Genomic DNA, 26730 nt, shown 5'->3' on the forward strand with positions numbered 1-26730 from the left:
GGCTGCGCCAGCCCCGCGCCCCGGCCGCTGGGGGGCTCCGGCCGGGCGGGGGCTGCGGGGCCGGGCGATGCCCGCGAAGATGTCCCGCACCGCCGCGGCCTGAAGGCGCCCGCCCGCCGCCGCCGCGATGCCGGTGAAGAACCGGTACAACCTGGTGGACGATGGCTGCGACTCGCGCGTCCCGCTGCACAACGAGGAGGCCTTCCAGCACGGCATCCACTTCCAGGCCAAGGTGAGCCGCGGCCCGGCCCCGCTCCCCGCCTTCCCTGGTCCGGGGCGGCGGCGCGGCATCCCGGCTGTGGCCCCGATTGGGCGCCGTGCGGTGCGGGCGCCCCGTCCGCCGGAGCCGCGACCCCGAAGCCCGCGCGCGTGCCCCGCTCCGCTGCCCACGGGAACGCGGCGATCGCCCCGCGGCCGCCACTGCCGGGCTCGCCGTACGCCCCGCCGGCGCAGCGCCCGAGCGCAGCCAGCCTGTAGCCGCGCGCCGGGCCTAGGGGTAAGCGCCAGGCAACCGCGAGAGCTTCACGCCTAAGGTCGCAATCAAACAGGTCATTCCTTTCTTCCTGCTAATCTTTTCTAAGGTGTCTAACGCTTCCTCGCGTGCCTCCTTTGAGAACCGATCGGGGCAGACCCCCGGGCAGGGACCCATCCCGGTTCCGGTGCCATCGGCAGAACCCAGCGGGCATCCGAGCTGTTTGTTCCCTGTGTGAAAAGCGTGGCCGGGAGGTCTGCACTTACACGCACGGTGTGGGGGTTCAGAAATAGGGACGCTGTCAGAAAGTTCACGCCGATCATTCAAGGTGTTTTGGCGTTGCACCACCACCGAGTGAGCAACTTCAGCAGGGCTGGCACTGTGCAGGCAGCGCACGCCCGAGCCCTGGCACAAAGAGCTGCATTTGCTGGAGCAGCTCTGGGGTTTGCTGCCCCTCTGTGCAGGTGGCCAACACTGACAAGGAATGGAATCCATGTCTGCTGAGCTGGAAGAAGGGACATATATTCAAATAAAAGCTTTGAAATATGGATTTTGTGCATTTTAGTTTTCCTGATAAAAGAGCTGTAAGGCTTAAACAGGATATAGGATGGATCTGGACAGGTGATCACATACTTTAAAAGCCCCTCTACCTTAGCAGAGAAAGACAATCTTTGGCTTCTTTTAATTTAAATTAACACTTGCTGTGCCATACACCACGCTGAGAAGAAAAATCCTTGTTTTGCTTCCTAGAGCGTGAGCGGGCTGCGCCTTTAACTGAGCGAAACGGGCGCCTCCAGACTGACAGCTTCAGGCACCGGAGCTATTCTGAGTGTGCAGGGCTGAGCTGGGCGCACATCGCCTTAGCAACTGCCCGCTCAGTGCTGCTCTGCCAGGGCTGCTCACCGGGCAGCTGCAGCTCTGAGCGCAACACGGCTGGTGGGCAGAAGGTGCGGGGTGTGCGGCTGTGCAGAGCTGCTGCTCGTGGACCGAGGGGGTGCAGCACAGTGGGCTCTGGCTGCTCTCCCTCTCCGCTGCCCTCCAGCTCTGGCTGCTGCGGTTTGGATCTCCTGTGGTTTACCAAAGGACACGGCTGAAGCGGCTGCTCTTAAAAATGTTATTTTGCAAAAGCATCAGAAGAAACGGATGACCTTTCAGATTGCCTGCGGTGTTTGTTACAAGGCAGATAAAAGAGCAATAAATACTGAGCCAGGAGAACTCATCTCTGAAAATCTCATCTCTGCTATGCAAAAGTTTTCAGGTGAAAACCCATTGCAAGCCACAAATGTTACAGCAGAGAAATGAAAATAGAACTGTCAGTAACAGTGGTGGTCTCCCAAGAGCAGCCCCATAGCAATGTGGGCTCTGTTCATGTGTACGTTACTGCGCTGAATGTTTGCAGGGCTCTTCCTCTCCAGGAGGAAGAAGGGCAGCAGCAGGATGCTGCCTGCATGCAGGACTCCCCTAGCAATCCATGTGGCAGCACAGCACATTGGCACAGCACAAGGGAGCAGGCAGCTGGCAGCAGAAAGGTGCTGGAGACACATGGCCACCTCCTGTCTCACCTTTCAGCCCCAGAGCAAGGGTGCTGCTGCCTGCATTGTGTGTCCTGACAGCTCGTGTGTGTGTGCAGCTCAGAGCTTCTCAAAAACTGATTGGGGAGGAGTGACAAAGGATGCATGGTCCCATTTTCAGACCCACAGAACTGTGGCTTGATCAGCAGCAGATACTGCCCTGCAGAGCACAGGCAGAGGCACACCCAGAACCTGAGTGGGGTAAGCCCCAGATTCAGGAGCCCTGTGACACTCCCGACTTTGGTAACATTATCCACAACAGGTATTCCTACCAAGTCTGGTGCCAAAAGACTCTCACTGAGCAGGGACTCGTCAAACAACAGATGCTGTTTGTTTGGAAGAAGCTTACACCATTAACTCGTGCATTACTTTACAGACATCTCACCTTCTGTCTTTCAGTACATTGGTAGCTTGGACGTTCCCAGGCCCAGCAGCCGCGTGGAGATTGTGGCAGCCATGAGACGGATTCGGGTAAGTCCAAAAGCACTGACCCTCACCTAGAATAAAGGTTACACTCACTGGAGTGATATGGTTGCAGTGCGCTGCTCTGCATTTCCCTCCGCCTCCCCCTTCCTCTGTGCAGCTCAGATCTCAGCAGTCAGCACTGTGGTGCCTCCCTAGGGACTCCCAAGGCATATCAGGACAGACCTGCCCCCGGTGCTTTGCAGATGGATCGCTGGTAGCAAAGCCCAGACACAGACACCAGCCTCTGCCGAGCACGTGTGGGGTTGCTCCTCAAACCTCAGACTTGTTTTGCCCAGTCTTTGTACAAAAATGGACTTGTACACAATCTGCTCCACAAAAGCACTCCAATTCACTGCCAGTTCTAGATACTTTTTGTTATTATATACTGAAGCATCAGTGGCCTGGCAGATGTTATGGATGTAAATCCCATTAGGCAAGACTGTGGATTCTGCTGCTTACAGAATAATTTGTTGCTTTTTCCCCATTCTCCAATGCAGTTTTGCAGTTCCTGTTTCTCATCAAGTCTGCTTTCTTCCTCCTCTACTCCTTTATTCTTCAGAGCAGCCCGTGAGCGGTCACCAGATTCAGCAGTGATTGGTAGTGTGGCTACATCTGCTGCACACACAACCACTTCACATGGGTGCCCCAAAAGGCCGTGCTGCTGTTTGCCTGGCTGGAGTTTTACATACATCTTAAATCAGAGGTTGTTCATGTGTCTCACATCAGCTGAGGCAGGTCTGCAAATCTTCCATTTAAAGCTTTGAAGGGATTATCCCATTCCCTGCCCTTCCCCCCACAGTGTTTAACCATCTAATTTTCATTTAGAAAGCGCTTTTTAAACGTAGCCTGCAAGTGGCTGGGGAACTGATGCATTCATCTTTAGCCAGGCTCAGAAATGCCATTCCCCTGCCTGTGCCTGCTCAGACCGTCAGCACAGCTCTCACTCAGAGCAGCGTGGCAGTAATCTGAGCTGCCTGGTTATTTACAGAGCAGGTGAACAACAACAGGAAGCAAAGGTGTGGACTACTGGAGCAGTGCAGATACTGATGTAAACAGCACTAAGTTTTCATCCGAAAAGTGGCTTCTTAGTATCTTTAACCCTTGCAAGAAAAAGCAGACACTGTTATAATACCAGTTTCCAAACAATGTTACACTCTCTTTTCACACCTGCTGTTGCCTGGATGGCACAGGGTGCAGCTCAGCCCCTTGGCAATGCGGTAGCACACTCGGGTGCTATACAGGCATGTACAAGGCATGTCACAAACCACTCTGCATTCATGTGTGCCCTCAATTAATCTCATCACAAAATATTTTTAAAGCAGGCATCTTGTATTCTATACTGGATTTTTAATCTTGGAAGCCCTTTCCAAGAAGGGAGGGCTTCCCTTTTCATGTGCACATTGTACAGCAGGATCTCATTCAGACACTTCCTGGCTGCTGAGCGGAAGATGCTCCTCTATTGAAGATACTTAATTGGCACTGATCCTTAATTAGAGCATAAAGAATGAACTGGGAGGTCTTTGAAGGGAATTCTAGTGCACAGAGTACACAACTTAGGAGCGAAGATGGGGGTTATTTATGTAGCATTCATTTGCATGCAGAGGCCTGGTCTTTACTGGAGTTTTTTCCCATGGACTCTCAGCAGCACCAGTTGTAACTGGGAGGAAACACTGGAAGAAGCTATTGGTGGAAACTAGTGTTTTGCTACCATCCTATTGTAGGTGGCAGTGACTGTTTGCACTGCAGGAGCTACAAGGGTGCCACAGCTCTGCCAAGCATTGGCAAGGGCATGTTCTGCTGAAGCTTTCATCCTTTGTGCGCTCCAGTGTTCAATTGGAATTCTCTATTGGAACAGAAGAGAAAAGAGGCACAGTACAGGCCCTAGCACAACATTTCCTCTGCTGCCCTATGTGCCCTGTGACATGGGAGCAGGCAGAGCTGGCAGCCAGCTGGGCACAGGGCGGCCCAGGCTCCAAAAGGGAGCAGGGAGGAGGATGAGGAGTCCCAGCCCTGCGTTTTTCCCAGCCTTTGACAGAGCTGGTTGCTCTAGTTGCTCAATAGTAAACTAATACAGGCTCTGCAGCTGCCTTCCTCTCCTGCCTCTCACGCTGGTCTGCAGTCTGTGATTAAAGGTTTTTGCCTCAGGGAAAAAATGAGAGGGACTTAGCACTGACTGAGCTGTGCTGTGAGTGAGATGAGACAGAGGGTGAAAGAAGTAGCAGCTGTACTTGAGAAGTGCACTCCTTGGCTGCTCCTTACTGTCCTGGGTTTTGTGCTGGGCTCTTTTGCCAGCTGCACATGAATTATGCCAGGGAGCCAAGGTGGGATTCTCTTGCAGACTTCAGGACTGGTCTTATCACATTCTGTGCTCCCACTGGAGGAAATGCAAATGCAAGAGGTGGAGCAGAGAAGTTGCTGGTCATAGCTCCCCATTATGTAGAGCAAGACAACTTCACATTTGCAATTCCTCCCGTGGATTATCAGTTGCATACTGCTGCCATGTTATTTTATGATCCTTTGAGTTCAAATTAATCTCTACCTCCTCTTGCCCTGACAGGGGAGGTGATGAAATTAGCTTGCCACTTGAATGAGCACACTGTGCTCTGACAGGCAGATCAGGTTCCAGGTGGTGGCTGTGAGAGCCCAGCTCCCTGCACAGCACAGCCAGGTGCTCATGGCTCGTGGGCAGCATCCTGAGCAGCATCCACACCTGCTGCTGCTGGCCCATGCCACACAGGGCCGGTGCCTGGCAGCACCCGCTGGGGCTCCTGCATTCAAAGCCAGGATGCCAGCACTGGCTTCCTGCTGCAGTGGATTCATCTGCAGATCTTTGAGCTTTCTCAGCACTCTAAGGAACTTATCTACAACACAAGACTTTTCTTCCTGCAGAACTCAAACGGCAGCTAATGGAAAGAACATGAAGTTCTTGATGGTCCAGATAGCTCCATGATTCAGCAGGGTCACCTTCTCCCTGGATGCTTTGCTCCTGGCTGCCTATTAGATGGGAAATAAATGAGCGAGTTCCTCCCTTAGCCAGGTGAAGGCTCTCACTGAAGTTTGGAGATTTGGAGCACTGGCAACATTGGAACAACAGTGCCAGGAAAGCTTCACTAACAATGCTTCTGGGCATGGCCTCAGGGTAGGGATGAGCTCTGTAAAACACACACAAAATCTTGCTCTGTGAGACCGTGGAAAGAATGGCTTTATGTGGAGGGCTAACACTGCAACATCTCCTGCGTGCTTTCCCCAGCTCCCAGCACTAACACCGCCTGAAGAAGGCCAGCTGGAATCTGCCTGCAGCAGCACCAGTGAAGTGCTGCTATCTGAACGGTCCAAAGAGCCTTCAGGAGAGGTGTCCACAGACACCAGGCTACCAGCAGTGCCCCAGTCACTCCACTTAATTACCTCCAAAGCAGAAAGTCAGCTTCTCTGGAATTTGCACTTAGGATTTTACAAAGCCTAGAAATTTCAGGGCTGTCTGGAAGGCCTGTCTGAGACCTGAGCAGGAATTAACACTTCAAAAACAGCCAGACATCGAGCTGCTTATTCATTTTAATCATTTCATAAGGGAACGGGCTACTGGTGCTGGGCCCATCCAAGCACTAGGATGAACAAACAGGAGGCAGGAATCTCGTTTCTTCTGTTAACTGCCATATTTCTTAGGCTTAATGTAATTGAGAAGCCTACCCCAGTGTCTAGTATGCCAATGGAAACATTTATAAATCTTAGCACAGGACACATCTGAAAGGCCTGAGTTCTTGGCACAAGAACCAGGTTCTCACTCCAGTCTCACCCTCATCCTAATTCTTCTTACTGCTCTTGTGCTCTTAAACATAGACTCAGCATTTTGCCATGACAGTATTCTAGTGAGAAAGTTCAGTCCAACCCACACAGTAAATCATATCAACTGGCCAAATATCAGCCAGGAGCTGAAGCATGACATGACATCAGTTTATATCCAGATGAGTGGAAGTTAAGAGTCCTTCAGACTCTGGTAAATCAAAGGAGCAGAGATCTGCCTCTGCTGCACTGCTGCAGCTCCCAGTCTGAGGGCTGGGTGGACGTCATGGGGCAGCTCACAATGAGAGCCATGCCGGGCTGTGAACTGCAGTGGTTTGGGAGCAAATAGAGGTGTCATTTGTCTGCTCTTGCTACAGAAATGGAGGAACCAAGCAGACAGGAGGTGGAGGGCAGGGTGACTACTTCAGCCATCTCAGCTTAATTCATCCCTGAGTGGTGGGACTCCAGAGGTAGAGATGTCTGACAGACCTGACAGTGGTATTCTTTTAGAGCGCAATTCCTTCAGTTTCCCTAGGAAGACTCACTTCTTATTGCAGAAGAGAAGTTAGCCAGGATTGCTGCTGCACAGATTTCTCTGCCTGTGTGCTCTTCTTTAGTTACTGTGTTCAAAGCTGAGCAAAAAAAAAAAAAAGTAGAAGCTGAACTCACAGCGGTCAGCTCAGCTTTCTTGGTTAATCCCTGCAGCCTCTCCCATTATAATTAAATGGTTGGCTCTGCTGCAGCTGAAGCACAGGCTCACATGTAAGAGTCCTCCCATGCAGTGGTGGAATGCTTGCCCTGCTATAGACCTATGTAGCTGCTTGCCAGGATCTGTTGGTTTTGGATGGGAGTCATTCTCTGCTGCAGTTCCTGGAGGGCTTTTCTTTTCAGCCTCTTTGGAAGAGCATCCAAGTGCTCAGCTAATGACAGCCCTGGGCCCTGAAAGAAAACAATGCCAATGTCTTAAATTATTTCAGCAGTCTTCAAACTGGCCATTAATTCTCAGAATGCCATACACCCTCCTTTCATTTACAATATGAGTATGCAGGAAAAATGGGTGATAGTTCTTACACACTTAAGAGTGTGAAACACAAGCATCTCATGGTTTGCTCCAAACAGGCAGCACAGCCTAAGCCAGCTAAGGACACAGCTAATGCTGTGGCTGAGGGAAGTGCTCCATGCTTAGGTTGGTAGCCAAGTCCCATGCAGTAGGTGCTTTAGGAGAGCTGTCAGGAGAGCAGGGCCGCCTCAGTTCACACAAACCTTTACGTAAATACTGTCATCACACAGTGATATTCACTGATGAACTGTCCTGTAGAAGGTGGTGCCATGCTGTGACCACGGGTCCAATCAAGACATCGACAAACGTAAAGGCAGGCATCAGGCCTTACAGAAAGGTGGGAGGAGTATTTCAGGTAGGCTTCCCCTAAGCCCATGCACTTCTCTTCCTCCTTCTCCCCATTGAAAAAAAAAAAAAAAAAAAAAGGACAGCATATTCTATACCAAAGTATGGTCTAAGAGATCTTTTTCTAGCACACCCTTCCCTTCTCTGGAGAACCTTGCAAGGACTGCATCCAAAGCAGATGAATCCTATAGCCTTCAGAGGAGGAGAGCAGAGGTTTTAGGTGTCCTCGCCCAGTGACACTTACAAACCTACTCTCATTACTTTTGCACAAAGCCTGGCGTGAGCTTTGGCAGTTCTCCATAGCAGAGGCAGGATGTGATCAGGCTATAGCCAGTCCTCACCAGAGGCTGCACGTCTACACCAAAAGCTTAGCTGGAGAAATAACACCAGAGACTTCATTTAGAAAGAGATTTACAGGAGACCACAGGCAGCTTTTGTCCTCTGCCTACTCTCTATACCTTCATGAACCTCTGTCTCTCTATCCAACAGCCCACACAGCTTTGTCTGTACCACTACCTGATACCTGCTCTATTTAGATGGCATAGAAAGCAGATGATGTAGTGCACAGCATATGGTTCCCGTACACCCAGTACAGGGCTATGCCCATTACCTACCTCAGCTCCAGGGCTCCTCCAGGTACTCCCGGGATTCCTTCCCAGAAGTCATCAGAGGCAGTTTAAGGTTTCTATCACACAAGATTAAGCTAATTGGTTTTATCTTTCTAGGCCCTGGCAAAGTAGAGCAAGTGTTTTCAGGGTGGTAATTAAGCATTAATTGCAGCTGAGTTTAACCCTAATGCTTCATTAGTTTGTTTTCTTCTATTTTGTGCAGCTTGAGCAGAGGCTGGAGCATAGAGTGGGCTCTGAGGGAGGCCCAGGGAATACAGGGGCTCTTATGGCTGCGCAGCCCCACCAGCAGGGCAGCAGAGGCCCAGCAGCTTCATGAGGGTCTGTGGAGCTTTGCTCAGCCTCTCTGTGTAGCCTCCAGCCCGTGGTCACCTTGACAGGCTCAAGCACATCTCGTATATACGCCGCTTTACTAGCTGTATGGAGCGTTTAATTTTCATAAGCTGAAGCACTGGCTTTAAAAATGTAGCAGCTGCTTTCCTGGAGGAATTCAGTCTGCCACATCGTGGCCTAACCTGAGCTTATTCTGATTTCTGCTGCTTGCACTGCCATAGCACAAAGGGAAGAAGCTCCTGCTGAGCTCTTTTTGCCATGGCAGCACACGCTGTTCCTAAGCAGCACTGCATGGCTGTGGTGGGGAGCTGGCTGTGCTCCACATGTTGTGAGAGGAGAGGAACAAACTCCTTTTGGAGAGAGCCCTGCCCCTGCTTGTCTGCAACCCACCCCATCTCTGGCCTTCTTGCCACAGGACAGCAGTTAGTTGTTTTCTGCCATCGCTGAGCTGTTGAACAGGGTTAGATGTTACTGTGCTGATGGGATGGAGGACATCTCAGAGCTCCTTCTCTGGCCTCACATCATGACCTGGTTTTCCAGCAGGGACCGGTGATTGTCGCTGCTTCAGCTCCCATCTCTGCTCAGAGAGCACACCGATAGGATTGATAACAGATGGGTGGGGGGATCAGTCAGTGAAACGTGCCATCTCCAGGCAAGTCACCTCTGAGTGCCTTGTTGAGAGTGCTGAAACCTGGGGCTCCTCCATGAGGGGTGGGACGAGCAAGGCACATTCCTGTTGTTTTGCATACGAGTCATGACGGGTTGGTGCTTAGTTCAAGGCTAACAAAATCAGCTGTTGGAGAAAAGCTAAATTAAAATGTTAGCACCAAACAGAACAAGACTCTGTCTGATGCTAGATCTTAGCATTGAGGCAGGTATCTTAAGTGTGAAATAAAGTGGCTCTATTATCGTTATTTCACAAAAGCTTTTGAATTCGCTAGCTCAAATATCAGCATATGAGATCTCTGCAAAGCTCTTATCTGGTTTGAAATAAAGTTGCTTTTTCAGCAGCTGTATTACTGCTTCTAGAGTGTTACAGAGATGAAATGTAATGGCTTTCAAATTACATGCTGCTGTAGTGCAATCAGCCTTGGCTCAAAGCTGCTTCGTTATTGGTGTCTGAAAAATTGTAATTGAGATGGCAACCAGAGAGTAGCAAGCAGATTGGATTAGCTTGTTAATGAGGAGGAGCCCTAGTCTGAGTGACAGCTGCATGGACAAGGGCACACAGACTGGGGCTGAGTACAGCATGGAGTGCCTCCATGGTGCTGGGAGGGCAGGGAGGCTCTGCTCACGCATTTAGGGGTGTACACTGTCAGCCTTTCTGGTTCTAAGGTTGAGTGTCTGTGTGGGAGAATGGCTGTACCTAATGCCACAAGGATGGGTGCATTCATAGATGCTCCTTTGTACACGCTGTCCTGATTCTTGCCTAGCATAAAAGCCCCCTCTACTGCATGGATCACTGTCCTGGGGCACCATACAAAGCAAAACTAAGCCTAGCAGAATAAGATTTGCTAATAAGAGCTTGATTGGTTATGTGTTTGTTTCCTTCATTCTGCTTTAGCTCTATACTAAATGCATCCTGAAGGCAAACAGAATCTGTGCTGCTGAGCACAGTACTGGTAACAAGCTACTTCATGTTTTCACCAAATAACTGAATGATAAATCTACAGAATAAAAATCTCAAATGAATCCCTGGGGGGCGGGATACTTTGATGAGGGAGCAGGAAGACATTCTCTAAATGATGTTTCCATGGCCAGATGGGTTATATGGACTAACTGGCAATTGCCAGACTATTTTCAGGACACCTGAATCACTTCCCCCTTCCTCCAGCCTTCTGTCACTGCTAAATCCTTTAAGGGCTTTCACACAGCCATTCCTGAGGGATCAGACAGACTCTATAAACACACCTGCCCTCTCCCCTGCAGCGAGCAGGAAACATGGCATCGGGGCATTTGCTCTGTCCTGTACCTGCTGCAGAACACAAAGCACTGAGGTTCAGAAACCCCAGGGCAGCGTGGGCTGCTTTGGTCCTGCTGCAGCTTCCTGCAGTTAATGATTATGAGTCCTAAACCTCCAGACCTGAAACATTGGATTCTATCCACGTTTTTGCTTGAGGCAATGCTGATCTCCTGTTCTCTTGCTTCCCTGTGTTCAAGCCCAGGGCAGGTGAAGCTGGAGCAGGGAATGCTGCCAGGTCCAGCCTTTCCCACGTGCTGCCCTGAGCTCTGCCCACTTTGCCCAGTGCAGCAGAAGCTATCTGAACTAGTGCTATGTTTCTCATCATGATTCACTAACCTCATTAGCTCCCCTGAGGCTAAAAGAGTCCTTGAGCAGCTTAATATTCTTGAGTTTTGGAAATGACACAATTAGCATTGAGTTTTTCCTCTCATCTAGTAAGAGTCTTGTTTCCAAATGGAAGAATATAATTTTGTGGACATATTAAGAAATCAGAGATCTTCTCTTCCACAGAGAAGGTTCACTACAGTCTGTTGGCAATTTTAAATCCTTCTCAAGTCAACTGGAATGGCGTGCTCCAGAATATCCCTAACAACCCATATCTGGGCAGCAGACCTGCCTGCTGGCTTTGCTAAGGAGGCAGGCTGCTCAGCTGGGAGCACTGCTCGCTGCCTTTGCAAACAGACCCTACAGGCATGGCCTCTGTGGCCCTGCAGCAGCTGGCAGCCTCCAAGCTCAATGGGCTGTTCTGGGTGGAGCTGCTGCACTGCTGGTGCTCACAGATGCAGACTTGTGCAGTGCTTGGAGGCTCTGGGCTTTCTGTGAGAAGTGTTTCCTCAAGTGGAACTGTTGGAGATTGATAGTATTAACAGCCACACAGGAAAGGCTCCTTGTGTGGGAATAAAGCAGATTATTTCAGTCCCTGACTCTCAGACCAGGACATGGCAAGGCTGTTCGTGAAAGTAGCTGGCATTGAGAAATGGAACAGTTCATCTGCACCCGGGGCTTGAGCTAGCAGAGGGCTTTCTGCAGTGAAAGAGAACGAAGCCTGATTGCACCTAGCAAATGAGGCATGAAACCTGGTCTGCACCAAGCAGCACATTAAGCAGCTCAGCATCCCTCACATTCTCATTCTGGTCTAGTTTGTAATCAAGTGCTTTTTCTGAATGCAAATGGAGGTCATGTCCTCATTCTAGCTTGAATTCTCCTTGCTCAAAGCTAGAGATGCCAAGTCCAGCTTCCTACATCTGCTGCAGATACGCAAAGAAAATGCTAAATCCTCCACTAATGTGCTAGCAGAAACCATGAGACACAGGGCAGGATGACAGCACCTAAAATGTGCATAGTGCATGATAGCACGTTAGAAGCCAGGAGATGGTCCCTCCCTGCACTATTTGCCAAAAGAGGGTGGTGGCCAAGCAGATGTAGCTTCTCCAGATTTTCTCAACAGTAAAGTAGATTCCTCCTCCTCCCTTGGATAAGAACATGTCAGACAGACACAAGCAGTGTGTCATCTCTGCCCAGCATGCAGAGTCACAGAGGCTGAAAGGATGGATACCTGGCCCTCCTGGGAGCAAGGGGCTGACTTACTAATCACTTGGAGCACACAGGCCTTCTGTTCTCTGCCTGCCATATGTGACAACTGCCTTGCACTGAGCCTCAGGAGCACGGATGCTTCCTCTCCATTGTAGCACACTAACAACATTGTAGCACATTGTAGCTCACATTGTAGCACAGTGCAGCTCTCAGCCCAACCCCTCCAGCTGCCTTTGCCTGGGCAGAATTCAGTCTCTAACTTTCCTCTTGTCCTGTGCACCAGATTAGAGGGCAACCAGGATATGAAACACTGCATGTAAGAGAACAGGAGACCTTCTTTGCCAGGGTCTCAACATTGTTGTTTATAGGGAAATATAGAATTACTTGAAGGTGTCCCAGTGTATAATTGCAATTTCACTTCTAAGGGTTATTTCAGGTGAACATGACCTGCTTCTGATGAAATTAGCACTTTTGGCCTGTAGTAGCTCAGCAGCTTTGGGATAAGAGCCACGTTCACGTACACTCAGTGCTTGGTACATGAGAGTCCTTGGGGGTAGAGTCCTAAGACACTACTTCATTACTGAAACCAATTAATCACTCAAGACAGGGAAGAGCTGATGCTCCGATCAGCTGCTGAAGGACAGCATGGCACAGTAACAGAAACATTTGCGCATTGCAGGCACCAGGGCCTCACACCAGGGTACAGGTGGATTGCAGGGCTGTTGTGTTCACCCATGCAAATCACTGCCAGCAGATGAGTCTGACTGCCACACAGCTCTCCCTCCAGCTGCCAGCCCCTTTGCAGATGGGTAGCACTGCAGACAGAAAAGGTAATTTGTTTTCTCCCGTAAATGAATTGAGGTAGGGAGGGACGCAGCCTCTCTATGAACTGGAGCTGGCAAGACAAGGGCAGAATAGCTGTGTGTGGGAAAGCTCCCTATTAAACCTGGGGACAGCGGGAGGCTCCTGGAAGTGACAGTCACACAATGGTGCTTTTGTCAGAGAGGCACCAAAGGCCAGATGATGTCACCTTGCACTGGGCTGTGTGGCTGCTTGTGTGCCTCAGGATGGGGCTCAGCACATCGCATCTCTGACAGGGAGGAAGCAATGAAAAGGCTGCTTTTATCCCGCCATTCTTCTAAGAAGCAGGCAAAGAAGCTTTGTTCCAGAACAGCTTGGCTGTTTTCAGAGGTGGAAAATCCCAGTGAGAGCCATTGCCTGTACCCCACCAGCTCCCACCCTCTGCAACAGCTCTGCTCTCAGTCCTGGGCGCACTGATCCACATCCATTGGACTTTCTTAGAGGAACAGCTGAGCTCTGGCCACACTCTTTGCTTTTGCTGTACATGGAAAGATCACGCTATCATCAAAGGCCCTCTGGAACTCCAACAGTTGGAGATATCTTAGGGATACAATTTGTTCCTGAGAAAGCCAAGGCAGCATGGATAAAGACAGCCCTTCTCTCTGCCTCCCCCATGGCAGCATGGGACAGGGTCCTTGCTGCTCTGACAATTGCTGGGTGGGCTGTGGGGTCTGCAGCCTCACAGATGACCACAGGTTTGCACGTGCTGTGCAGTGGGGATGTATAATGCTTACCATAATGCTTAGTGCTGGAAACTCCCAATTTCAGCTCTCTGCTCTGCCTTGACTTGCCAGGTGAACTCCTGATGAATCATCCTGCCTCAGTTTCCCATGCTAGGACTCCAGTTAACATCTGCCCATCCTAGGGAGAAGCTATGGCTCAGAATTCATGTCTGGAAAAAGACGTGATGAAAGGAAAGCTCTGTTCAAGGGAAAGCCTTCAGATTAGTCAGCTCCCAGTGCTGCTGGTTTTGAATATTTATGAAAGCAGAAAATTGTCAGACACATTTTGCTAAGCCATACAGCTCCTTTCCTGAAAACAAGTATTTCCAAACAGTGCTTGTTTACCTCATTTTCTCAGTGGACCCTCACTCCACCAGGGTGAGGGACAGAGTCCTGGGATGATGGTGTCTGCAAGGGGATGCAGAGGCTGTACAAGCTGCCCCAGCTGAAGCAATGACACGGCACTTCCTTTTAATACAACTGGAGCCTGAAAGCTGTTGTCAGGAGAGAGCATCCAGAAAGCCTGGTCCTACAGATTGCTTCTCTGCAGCTTCCAAAACTTTGGCAGGAGGGCAGCATGTGGTACAGCACCCTAGAGGCGGTTTATTGCTAGACCCCAAGCACTCCTGTGTTTTCACTCTTATGAACCACCTCAGGGATTGTCTCCTAAGCCAAAATAGGAGTTAGCACAAGGCAGCCAGGCTGGGCATGCCCAGCATTCCTGGTGGTGCTTCTTCCAGAAACCTCAGTCCCCTAAGAAGTATCCTAAAAAGAGACAGAAAATGCCTAAATCCCTGCAGAGAGCAGAAACAAAGCCAAAGCCAGAATTCAGAGCAGTCAGGCCAAGTTCATACATCCATTCCCAAATACAGGCAACTTTCAAGAGGGTACTTTAGGAGCTGCATTTATGAGCTAAGCCAGGAACCAGCTGCACACAGCTACAGCGCCCTGCTGCTGGCCTAGAGCTTTGGATGCACCTGGCTGCAGAGAACTGCAGCATAAAGCCACCCATACAGCACTGACAGTGCCAAACTGGAAACTCCACAAATGCAAATACTTTGCTAGCTTAAGTAGGGTTTTTGCAATTTCATCCCTCACCCCTTTCCAATCTGCAGCATAGTTCAGCCTGCTGAAGCCACATTGGGAAGTCAGGATCAGCAGGTCCACAGCCAGGCCTGGTTACAGCTCACCTGGAGACCAACATACCCACACTGGAGCTCCAGAGAGAGCTGAGGGCCCTAGGCTGAGCTGAAGTGAAGCCTACATACCCTGTGTATGGGTGTGAATAGAGGCTGCAGGTGGGGCTGGTCAGGACCATTAAGGCCTGTTGTTGCCCTCAGGATCCTGGTACTGGTGTGTGGTGTCCAGGTGAAACAGGAAGCCTAACGACCAATGAGGTGACCTGTGGTCAGAGCAGAAAGTTGCTGAGCAGCTGTTAGCTTTCTTCTTCAGATGAATGTAAACCTGTGCCTGTGGACACTTGTGTCACTGTGAAGTTGTCAAAGTAAGAGCTGGAGGTGTAGCACAGCTCGCCAAGAGAGCCCCAGCAATGAGGGGTGTGGGGAGGGGCTGAGGAGGGCTGGCCTCCAGCTAGATCCAAGTGCTGGGGCCCTTCGTCCTGGAGTCCATCCCATGCCCTCCAAAAACCTGCCTGTATCTCTGCTCCCAGCTCCCATCTTGGCCACTGCCTGCCTGCTGGGCTAAGCCAGGGCCAGGAAACACTTTCACATACTTTGGATGAGGTCTGTTGAGGAAACACAGAGTCATAGACTGGCTTTTTCCATAAATCCTTTCATCATAGATATTTGACAAGTTGTCTCCAGCTCCTGCACCTAAGCAGAACTGCCACGCCGGGCGCAGTGGCTCCAGGCAGCACATAGCAGCTGCACAGATCAGTCACCCAGGGCTGGCCCAAGCCACAGGGCTCTCCTTGCCGACGCAGATCAAAGCTGAGGCCAGGCACAAGTCTGCAGCCCCGGCCGCGGTCAGGGATGTCAGCACCGCTACCGCGCTCTGGCAGCGCCCGGCCCCAGGTCACAGCGGGGACTGCCTGCAGTGCCTGCAGAGCGCAGGCTGGGGGAAAAGAGCTCATTTAAATGAGAAGAAAAGGACTTTGGGTACTTTGCCAGCATTCTCCTTGCCTATTGTACTCCCTGCTTGGTTTCTGCTTTCCCCTGGGCAGTTTTATGTTTCCAAGGACCATAAATTCTTATTTTTGCAGTGGGCAGGAGGTGCGCTCTGGGCCGCGCCGCTTCCTGCCGGGCTTTGTGTGCGTGTTGCCCAGCTACTGTGCGCAGCCCCAGACTATGCCCAGCCCCATTCAGACCGGCCACGGCCCCATGGCCCCACGGAGGATTCCAGTGGTGCTGGCTTTCCAGGAGGAGCAAAGAGAAGGGCAGGAGACAGCGGCTTCCAGACAGAGCCTGCGGGGCTCAGGGTGACCTGTGTGTGTGTCCTGGCAGAGGTGTGCAGCAGGGCATGCAGTGCCTCTCTGGTGGGACTTAAGGCTGAGCTGCAGCCAGTGGCACAAAGGGTATGGGAACTGACAGGGCTCATTTGTCAGATCCAAAGCACCGGTAATCTGCGCTTGCTGAGAGGAAAGCGCATGGGGCGGTGGTGGCGTCATTCCCAAGCAGCAGCCCTCCAAGCATCACTAATTCAAACAGAAGTTGAGATAACACCCTGTACCCACGCCATTCGGGCCAGTTTGATTTGGTGGTAATAACATTCCTGAACCTGAAATACTTGGATTTGCCGTGGGATGAATTCCTAGCATGGCATTCAGTCAGCATCAGGCAATGGGACAGGGAGAGGCCTCTTGGCATGGTGGGGTGGGGGTCCTGGTCCAACCAAGATCCTGCTGCAGTGGTAGGGATCCCACAGAGCCTCCTGCAGGGGAGCAGAGCTGAGCAGAGGTTCCTCTGCCCATAGTGCCAGGGCTGCACTGGGAGCGGGGCTGAACAGCAGCCTGGGCTGGCTGAGGAAAGTACAGCTGCAGGAAGAAACAGGCCATTACCAGACCTGTGACATCGTCCTTTGAGTGCACAAAGTATTTCCAGCAGGGGTTCTCCTGCTTCAGAAGCACACCTGCAGCTCCCTCAGGGCTGCTCCTTCTGCTCTGTGTTCATGGGGAAGTGCACTTCATGGACAAAATCTACCTCCAGGACCTGCAAACTCTGCTTTGTGACAGTTTTCACTTGCATAACAAAGGCCCTGATACCTTCAGTAATTAATCACATTAAGAATTGCTTCTGTGAAAAACTCTGTTCACACAAGTTGTTCATAGTGCTGGAAACTGCACATGATTTCACATGTGCACTAGCCCATCTCTTTCATCAGCAGATGGAAGCTGGTAACTGCATGTGTAATTTATCTCTGCTTGGGTGGAATTATCAGATGAAATATGCATTGCACACTGCCATTAACATTTCCAGTCATACAGTCTCTAGCTCTTGGGTGAGTTAATATTACATGCCAGCAGTGTGTGGGACCATATGAAAGGCAGAGACTTGAACACAGGGATTTAAAAGCAAAAATAGAAAGTATTCCAGGTCAGATGCATCAGAAATAGAATTAATGAAGTTGCTGAATTAAATGAGATCCAGTGCCCTTTTTTGACCTGCATTTTTCTATAAAATGTCCCCTCTTGTCTTCATAGCTAATAAAACTGCCAGGTTTGCCCACTGATTCTCCACTTACAGCGGCAGCTTCAGATTTCTTAACATCTAGAGAAGCTTTTCTCATAGGATTACACAAGCAGCAGGAGAATAACTACTGAAACTCAGAAGGCAGCAGAGATGAACACTGCTGCGTTTGCCAATTTGGAAAAAAAAGTTCAAAGCAATTCAAAGGTAGGAAATACATGCAGGGAACAGACCTTGCTCTGTGGCAGCAGTGTAAGGAGAGCTGGGAGCTGCATGCTCACCTGGGACAGCTCGGCTGGGAGACACTGCGCCATCCTGGCATCGCTTTTCTTCACCGGCCTTTTTGTCCAGTAAGTCACTTTTATTGCAATACTGACTCCAGTTTGAAAGGCAGCCATTAGATGACGGAAGCTGCATCCCATCTGCTTGCTCCATGCAGAGGTGGTGAGGGTTTGGCAGCCAGCGGTGCCCTCCAGGGCTGCCCTGCAGTCGGGCTGTGCTGTGGTACCTCCTGGAGGTTCCTCTGTGCTCCTGGCAGCCTGGCCGTGCACTGCTGCTCCCGGCTGTTGGCTTTCTGTCCGGCATAGAAAGAAAAAATATCTCTGCAAAACCCAGACTTGGACTTCGCTTAAAGACTCTGAGTAAAGAGCCTTGTTTGAATGTAATTGCACCCCTGTTGCTACAAGGGGAAAATACACTGTATTACTCTCTCTTTCTTGGAAAGCTCGGCTAGTATTTTCCCAGCCATTTGTGTACAAAGAAAGATAAATAGCTCTTTAGCGGGCAGAACAATCTCTCTGGGTTTTATTGACATTTGTGCCAGCAGCTGAGGAGCAGCGGCCTGGCAGAGCTGAGCGTGGGCTGGTGGAGCTGCGTGGGGGGAGCAGCTGGGGGTACAGTGAGGGGCAGGAGGAGCTGCTGCAGGACGGATGCGGGCTGCCTGAGCACCATGCTGCTTGCCTGCTTGCCACTCCTCGCCCATCGCTGTCACTCCTCCCTATAAATAAAATATGTATATGGCAAATTTAGCTCCAGCTGCACGCACAGTGGGGCTGTAGATAGATTTTTAAAGAGCTTGACTCCAAGTAATAATTCATGGGGGGATCAAAAGGCTGTGGTTTAATCAGGGGTCTGTCTAATACCATCAGAAGCCTGATGCATGTGAATAGCCATCCCATTGTCTGCCTGCAAGGCCAGTGTAGCTCACAAAGGGTGCTGAGGAATTGGAGAGCCATGTTCTGCTCTGCAGATCCTGGGTAACACACCCACAGCACCACACTCTGTCCTTCAGCATCGGGCTCCCAGAGGAGCTGCCTGGGCTCCCCTGCTGTCTCAATCACTGCCTGCGGCTCCTCCGACTCTTATCAAGAGATAAGGTTGTTAATTAGGTGTCTAATTACACAGTGTAGGTGAGCTTCAGTCTGCACTCTGCCTCTCGGACTGGGATCACGTGCTGTAGCTGCACTGTCAGGTCTGTGTGCTGGTGTGGGTGAACTGACGATCTGGCCCAGGAAAGCTGGATTTCAGATAGGGACAGCAAAAAACACAGGGTGTCAAAGTGCTGTTTGGAAGCTGAAAATTGTGCCTGAAGTGGGGCCAGCAGCGATCAGTACAGTAAATACACATCTTTAGAGTAGAGGGGCTCTGCCATTCTTCTTAGTTATCATCAGAAGCAGCATTTAAAAGCCATGAGTTTAATTTTCAACACAAACGGAGGTGAGTTCGGTCTGCAGACACCTGCAGATAAGGAGCTGGGTTTTTCTCCAGAGGTACTGGGCACACCGAGGTTAATGTGATTATGTCCATGACAGACATAATTGCGTTATTGCCACCCATCTGGCCCTCCCTCAATTCAGAAGTGATTTTATATTCGCCATGCACTGCAGCACTGAAATACAAGGGCACCAGAGATGCCATAAATCACTGCATGACTCGTGCTGCCAGGGCCACCTCCTGAGCCAGACACTGCTGCGTGTTCTCACCGCACCGTGCAAGGTGCTTCAGTACCAGCATGCCAGGAGATTCCTCCAGGCTCTGAACTAACAGTCCCCAACCTTTTCCTGCACAGTTACCTGGGATGGGGGTTCTGCTCCAGCACCAGCATCCAAAGCCCCTTGCTACTAGGTGCTCTTTAATAGCACCCTGCTATTAAACACAGGAACATTTCCATGTAGAGCACTGCCAGTGGCTGCAGTTTCAGCTGCCCTCCCAGTCCCACCTCTCTTCTAACCTGTGCTTGTCTTCCCATCAGTATGAATTCAAAGCCAAGAACATTAAGAAGAAGAAGGTGAGCATCATTGTGTCTGTGGATGGCGTGAAGGTGATCCTGCGCAAGAAGCAGAAGGTGAGGCTCCTCCTGCCCAGCCCTGGCATTGGCTTTGGCCTTGTCTGAGTCGCATCACTGCTCAGCACAGTCAGGCTGCTAACCAAAAACAGCCTTTTTTTAACAAACACCCAGAATTTTCAACTGAAAAAGCCTCAATTTTTCACCCACACACACGCATAAAAAATGATAACAAAATCTCACTGAAGAAAGGTGAGGAAATTACACTGTGGGAGGATGATTTCTACCAAAAAATGTAAGGCTTTCAGGAAATGCAGTTTCTTTTCCTCGTTAACTAGCAGGCCTTCTCAGCTGTGCAGCCCCACGCCTGCTCACACTGTGCAAAACCCACAGCTGCCCCCACTCCTCAAGCTCTCACTCAGAGCCCTGCCCCACAAAACGAGTTAATCCTCTGCATATTTGATGCTATAAATTAATCTTTAGGACAGCTTTCAGCCCTGAAGGCTATGATGAGATGACCAGATATGATAAATGATCAAAGAAGTCTTTTTCCATCCAAGATACCGACTGAACAGCCACTGCTAATGCAGTCAGGCTATAGCCCTGCCCTTGGTGGGGGACAGATGTGCCTTTTTCCGTGGCTCCTGCCCATGGGAGTGGTGGAGTTTGGGTCTCTGTGATCCGCAGTAATTGTGCTTCTGCTATGTGCTTGCAGCGAAAGGAGTGGACGTGGGATGAGAGCAAGATGGTGGTGATGCACGATCCCGTGTACAGGTATGTGCCAGGGCTTTGCACACCCAGATCTGGATCACTCATCTGGATCAAACTCTTTGAATCAGATGTATCCTGCTTGCTTTCCAAACCCCATGAAAAAAATGATTGAGGTCACAAAATTACTGCTGGTGGGAATCTTCCATACATTTCTGCCAGCGAAGAGACTGACTGAGCTGGCTTTGAAGCTGGCTCTGCGTTAAGCAGAGGTCATGCTGAGTGACCTCCAGAGGCACCTTCTACCCAAACTGCTCTCTGATTCAAACGCAGAGGACACACAGGCTTCCTTGGTCTGCCTGTAACGCGTGGCTCGCTGGATGCTGTGAGCCTCTGAAGAAGGGCCTGATGCTAAGGCGTGACTTCTCAAAGGGAATAGCTTGTACAGGATGCAGTAGGATAGCACTGACTTTCCATAGCACGTGCTATGGGATCTCTGGGTATTTTGGAGATGAGAAGTTTCATCCCGAGGCATCCTCTGCCCCTCTGCTTGGTGTCAACGGTAGGCAAACCAGCAGGACTCTGTCCTGGGTCTTAGCAAGCAGAGGAGACCATGAATTCTGTTACTTCTTACACGTTTAACTCCTCCTGTCCCTCCCCCAGAATCTTCTATGTGTCTCACGACTCACAAGACCTGAAAATATTCAGTTACATCGCTAGGGACGGTGCCAACAACTCCTTCAGGTGCAACGTCTTCAAATCCAAGAAGAAGGTGGGGTGTTCCACACTCACGCCCAGGCCCTGGGGGGGCACCGGGAGGTGGTGGGGCCGCCCTGGGACCCCAGCGCAGGGCTGACGGTGCGTGTGCTCTGCAGAGCCAGGCCATGCGTGTGGTGCGCACGGTGGGCCAGGCCTTCGAGGTGTGCCACAAGCTGAGCCTGCAGCACGCCCTGCAGAACGCTGACGGCCAGGCGGACGGAGCCAGCGACAAGTCGGCGGAGGAGCAGCCATCTGAAGGTGACATTGCGAGGGGTCTGGGCAATGGCGGCAGCAGAGGTGCGTCGGGGTGAGGGAGGCTGCAGTGATGTGTCCTCATGGGACAGCTGCAGCGATGGCGAGATCTTCGTGTCCCGTTGGCTTGGGGGCCTGGCTGATCCGGCACCTTCCCAACCTGAGCCCCATGGAGGCTAAAGCAAGCCTTGGCCATTCTCCCCACGCTGTCATGTCAGCAATGCTCTGAGCTCTGGCTGGCAGCCTTGGTCCTGCAGTGGAGGGGCTTTGGTTCATTTTTCTATTTCATTTTAAGTGCACCAGATAAAGGGCTCCAAGATCACAGATGTGGACGAGGTTGGCCTTGACTCTGATGGCATCTGTGTATCCGAGAGGGGAGCAGGAGAGCTGCCCACTGCCAGGGGTGAGCTGAGCACACTGAAACCTGGACAAGGCTCCAAGGACAAGAACTGCCAGGTAAGGGCCAGGAGGGGGGGGTCACCACTACTGTCCCTTTACTCACAGCTATAGGGAGAACTCCCAATTTCCCGGTGCCCTGCTCTGGCTGTCCCCAACCCTGTAGCAGCACCACTTGACCAGAACCCTGCTCCATGCCACACAGGTGGCTGGACAGGTAACAGGTGGAGTGGAAGCAGCATCCCTGCTGAGAGGCATTTTCATGCTGTGCAGGCAGGCGTCTAGTCTAGTCTGCAGCAGTCCTTGGCCATGCTCCAGCAGCAGCCGCAGCTCACTGCTTCCCCCCACCAGCAACATCTCTCGGGGCAGCCCCTGCTGCAAAGGGGCTAAAGGCGTGCTTGGTGCTGGCTGTGGACACGCCGTAATGAATAGTTGCTCTGCAGAGCTGTTTGAGGGAGTGATTCCTGGCTGCCTTAATGGCATTATTTCATTTTACACAATTGTATCGCTTGCGGGGCCTGGCTGCAAGCAGCTGCAATGAAATGCATTCAGTTGGATTTATTTTCTTGGCTCAGGAGGCAGGGCTTCACTGTGCCTTTCCGTTTAGACGCAGATGCGCTGCTGACCTGGCTTCATACAGTGCCGGGGCTGTGGGGGCAGCTGTGATCCCTGGGTCACTGCATGGGGCCCCATCAAACACCCGGGGAGCCACTGTCTGAACAACCCCAGCATGAGCTGAGCCATCTTCTCACCACGTCTTTGTCTCTGCGCCAGGACTCCGAGAGCTGCTCCCTGTACCCGGCTGGCTCACAGCAGCTGCTCAGCCCGGGCAGCCCCTGCTCTTCAGCCTCCATCACCCCACTGGCCTCCCAGCACTGCCTCCAGCTGCTCCAGCAGCAGCTCCTCCAGCAGCAGCAGCAGACACAGGTGGCAGTGGCTCAGGTACACATCCCACCTTCCCTTGGGCAGCACCAGCCCTGTTCCTCTCCCTGTAGAGCCTGGGTAAAGGGGTGTTGCGCAGCGATGGCCCTACAAACCAGGGATACTCCCGTCGTGGCGTGGGGACCAACTCCCCTCCCGCCCCACCTCACACTCCGCCCCACCCACCGCTGCCCCTCCCGCGGCTCCAATTCCCCGCCTCGGGCGGAGCGCCGCGCGGCCGCCAGGGGGCGCCAAAGCGCCGCGCAGCGCCGCGGGACAGAGGGGAGCTGGGGCTGCTCCGCGGGTGCCGGGGGAGAACCGGGGGGACCGGGGAAGGCTCCTGGGGCACCGGGGGAGGCTCCGGCGGCGCCGGCCCCGCAGCCCCGTCCCGCCCGCAGGTGCAGCTGCTGAAGGACCAGCTGGCGGCAGAGACGGCGGCGCGCATCGAGGCGCAGGCCCGGGTGCGACAGCTGCTGCTGACCAACCGCGACCTGCTGCAGCACGTCTCGCTGCTGGTGCGGCAGCTGAAGGCGCTGGAGAGCCGGGCGCAGCGGCGGCAGCCGGGTGAGCGAGCGCGGGGAGCGGGCACCGGGCACCGGCAGCCCCGGGGCCGCCCGCGGCTCCTCACCGCCCCTCGTCTCTCTGTGCGCCCGCAGTTGACCGTTCGCTGCAGAACCTGTCCCTGGCGCAGTCGCTGTCGCTCAACCTCAAGAACCACTACAGCCTGGACTTCGCCCTGCCCTCCACCTCCACCCCCGCCAGCGTCCTGGGCAGTCCCGTGGCTCCCCGCTCGCCATCGGCGCTGGGCGCCGGGGATTCCTACCTCAACCTGGTCGGCCTGGAGGGGGCCGGGCCCTGCTTCGGCAGCAGGGACGGGGCCGAGGGCCCGGCGGGGCAAGAGGGGCTCAGCCGGCGCGTGGAGGGCTCCGAGGTCAGCGACTTGGCGCTGCTCAGCGGGAGCGGCCGGCAGAAGGCGGAGGACGCGGACAGAGGGGACGAGGACAGGTGGGGCTCCGCGGCCGACGCAGCAGCCGAAGCGGGGCGCCCTGCCCCTGTCAGCGCTAATCCAAAGCGTAGCACCGTGCCAGCTAACGTGTAGAAAATGAACCTTACGCCAGCCCCAAGCGGCACAGCAGCACCGGCCAGAGCAGCGCTTGCAGCTGCTGGGGTATGGGAGGGAGAGCTGTATCATTGGCAGAGGACAGCTCAGGTTGGGGACGGGCAGAGGAATCTCAGGAGAGCAGAGCCCGGGGTGGGATTCACCGTGTGCACACATGGGAACAGGGATGGGGGATGCTGTCTGTCCTGCTCCTGTTCCCTGGAGCAACTCAGCCAATGCTGCATCCCTTGCACACCCCAGCTTCAACGTACACAACAGTGGGTTGACTGAAGACACCCAAAGATGCATCTGGCCTTTGGAGAGCCCTGGGCAGCTGGACTGAGCCCTGTGTGCAGGTAGGTAAATCCTTGCCCATCACCTCCTCTTTGCTCTTGCTTCCCCAGGCGGCAGCAGCCCATTCCCAAGCTCAACCCACCGCCACCCATCCTACGCAAGAGGTCAAGCAAGACCTCCCCGAGCCTAGAAGTGGACATTAAGCCTGAGACTACTGCCCACGTGAGCCTCCCCAGCCCCAGTGTGTCCGGCCTCACCAGCATCACTGCCACCTCCCTCACCCTCCTGGACCCTGAGGCAAGGACTCCTGCACGGAGCGCTGCTGCCAACGCAGAGCCCCTCTCTGTTGGGACCTACCAACATGTTCTGAGCAAGGACAGGTCTGGAGAAAATGGGCACACGTCCCCTCCATCCAGCATCCATGATCCCACAGCCAGCGATGCCCTGAGCAAGGACTTGGCCTCACTGCTGAGCCCCACGGACAGCACACTGCCGTTCTCCCCTGCAGATGACACCTGTTTGCACATCAGCTTCTCAGAAGATGAGCTGCTGGAGCCGGAGCTGGACACTACTGTGGGGCCCAGCAGGGTCCCTTCTTAGTCGGACACAGCACTGGCAGCCGGCTGACAGGCAGTCACAGTGGCTCTTTCCACATCGCTCCCCCTGCACACTGGGGTTACAGGGTCCCTGCACCCTGCCTGGGTCAGGTTCCTTCACTGTCCCTGCTCCATGCATCAGCTCCTGCCACGTGTGGGCTGCAGCAGAGAGTGCAACCCGGTCAGCCCCTGTCCTATTCTGCACCAGTTCATGCTGTCTTCCTGCTTTGCCCAGCCCTTTTGTGTTCTGTCCTTCCCTTGGTCAGACATGCCAAGTGGGTCTTTGTCCCAGGGAGCTCTCACTTCTGCTGCCTGGCAGAAGCACAGATCCCACTCATTACCAAATCCCTGGCTGCTGCAGACAGCCCCAGCTCCACATCCTTCCCACTGCATCCCCCAGCCCCACTGTGGTGGGGTGGCCTCAGAGGGAGAGATGCAGACACCTCACTGCCTTGAGACCAGTCCTGTTTTGGAGACAGCAGCTTCACCGCCCCACTGCTGTGTCCCTGTGCAGCAATGCCACCACTGCCTCCCTCCAAAGGTGCCTTTTCCTATGCTGGGCCACTTACTGTCCACACAGACTGGGGCTGCCCTGCGAGAGGCTGGTATGGGGTGACTGCCCACAGAGGAGAGTGGGGAGCCCCATGCCACAGCAGGTGCTCTGCATATTTTGGGGTGGCACAGAGGCAGCTGCTCCATGCACACCTCTCTGAGCACTTTGGGGCTGCTCTGTCATGTTGGGGTGTTATGAAATGGTTCAGTGTGAAGTTGGAAGCATGAATGTCTGGGGTTCAGTTTGCAGATGGAAGGTTTAAGGAAGAAACCCAGCCCTGTGGGGAGAGCCAAGGCAATACTTGGTGCTGCCACACAGCCCTCATCAGCACAGGCTGGAGCGGGTTCTGGGGAAGGACCCTGGGAGGTGATCCTCCACTCACTGTTTGCAAGAGGAGGTTTGGGAATGTGCTGGAGGCTCGAGTTGGGGAAGTGTCAGGAGATGGAGGCTCAGAGCAGCCATTCTGCCCCAGTGCAGAGTGTGGCAGGACCTCAACAGCACAGCACTGTGGGGCCCAGGGCTGACCAGGAGCCGATGGGAGCTGATGACAGAGGGCCCGTGGCACCACCAGCACTGCTGAGGACACATGATGGGAGCTGTGGATTTGTAAAGCTGTGGTTGGGCCGCGTGTTAGTGTGGTAGAGACAGATCGACCACTCCTTTAGGAAATAAAGTACACCGCAGTTTGGTAACTGAGTTTTAAAGAAAATAAATGCCTCGAATTTGCAGAGCTGCTGACATGTTCTCTGCCCAACTCACCGGGAGCATCTCATCCCCCAGCCCCAGTACTCCTAGGCAGTTTGGTGCTGCAGTTTTCCCAGTTAAGTGACATCCCACCCAGGAGTCAAGGCAGCTGCAGCCCCATCCCTGGCCCACTCCCCTCAGGGAGGGTCCCTGTATCCCCCTACTGTCACAACCACAGTGCAATTGTGAGTCCCAGCTGCTCGCCCTCACAGTGCCAAGAGGTCTCATGTCACCACACACTGCCACGTGGGTACCAGGTTCCTCACCAGTAATGGGGACCATTTCCAAAGCATCCCCTGCCAGCACACAGCACCAACACTGCCCCACAGCCCCCAACTGCAGCCCGCCCTAAGAGGTCTGGGCTCTGGGATGGGACAGGGCAGCCCCCAGTGCACACATTGCCCTTTTTCATTCCCCAGTTTCTGCTTCCAAACCAAACTCTGGCCCACAAACCAAGCTCAGCCTGGGCACACAGGGAAGGAGGGCTGCAGGGGTGGGATCAAGGTGGGGACAGGAACCTGCAGCACCACATCCCTGGTCCTGCAAACCTGGAGGGGCTGCATCCTCCAGCAGAAGAGGCCAGAGGTGCCCTTCCCAGGGGAGGGAAGCAAGCAGCCATCTGCCCGGGGGGGCATGTCCAGCTCCATGCTTATTGTGCTTCCTGCATGGGAAGAAAGTTTTTCCTCTGCTGTCTGGTAAGCTGCTAGCAATCATCAGGCAGGCAGGTGGTAAAGATTCATATCCATCAA

General features: G+C 52.9%; 1 protein-coding gene and 1 long non-coding RNA gene across 2 annotated transcripts; one reads left to right on the plus strand and one right to left on the minus strand.

Annotated features, from left to right (window-relative positions):
* LOC128073603 (carboxyl-terminal PDZ ligand of neuronal nitric oxide synthase protein-like) lies at positions 1-25965 on the plus strand. Its single transcript, XM_052668677.1, has 11 exons — positions 1-232; positions 2443-2514; positions 19627-19719; positions 20375-20433; positions 21031-21139; positions 21243-21384; positions 21674-21834; positions 22549-22716; positions 23094-23259; positions 23352-23700; positions 24199-25965. Exons 1-11 carry the CDS (start codon positions 128-130, stop codon positions 24686-24688), a joined length of 1914 nt encoding a protein of 637 aa, XP_052524637.1. The 5' UTR covers positions 1-127; the 3' UTR covers positions 24689-25965.
* LOC128073604 (uncharacterized) lies at positions 453-10610 on the minus strand. The gene is made up of 3 exons (XR_008202790.1): positions 8308-10610; positions 2429-7227; positions 453-977 (listed from the first exon to the last, which is right to left on the minus strand). It is a non-coding gene; the product is annotated as an uncharacterized LOC128073604 (long non-coding RNA).
* Positions 25966-26730: the final 765 nt, after the last annotated feature.

Source organism: Tympanuchus pallidicinctus, unplaced genomic scaffold, assembly GCF_026119805.1.
Source record: "Tympanuchus pallidicinctus isolate F22 unplaced genomic scaffold, pur_lepc_1.0 scaffold8, whole genome shotgun sequence".
Lineage (NCBI taxonomy): Eukaryota > Metazoa > Chordata > Aves > Galliformes > Phasianidae > Tympanuchus > Tympanuchus pallidicinctus.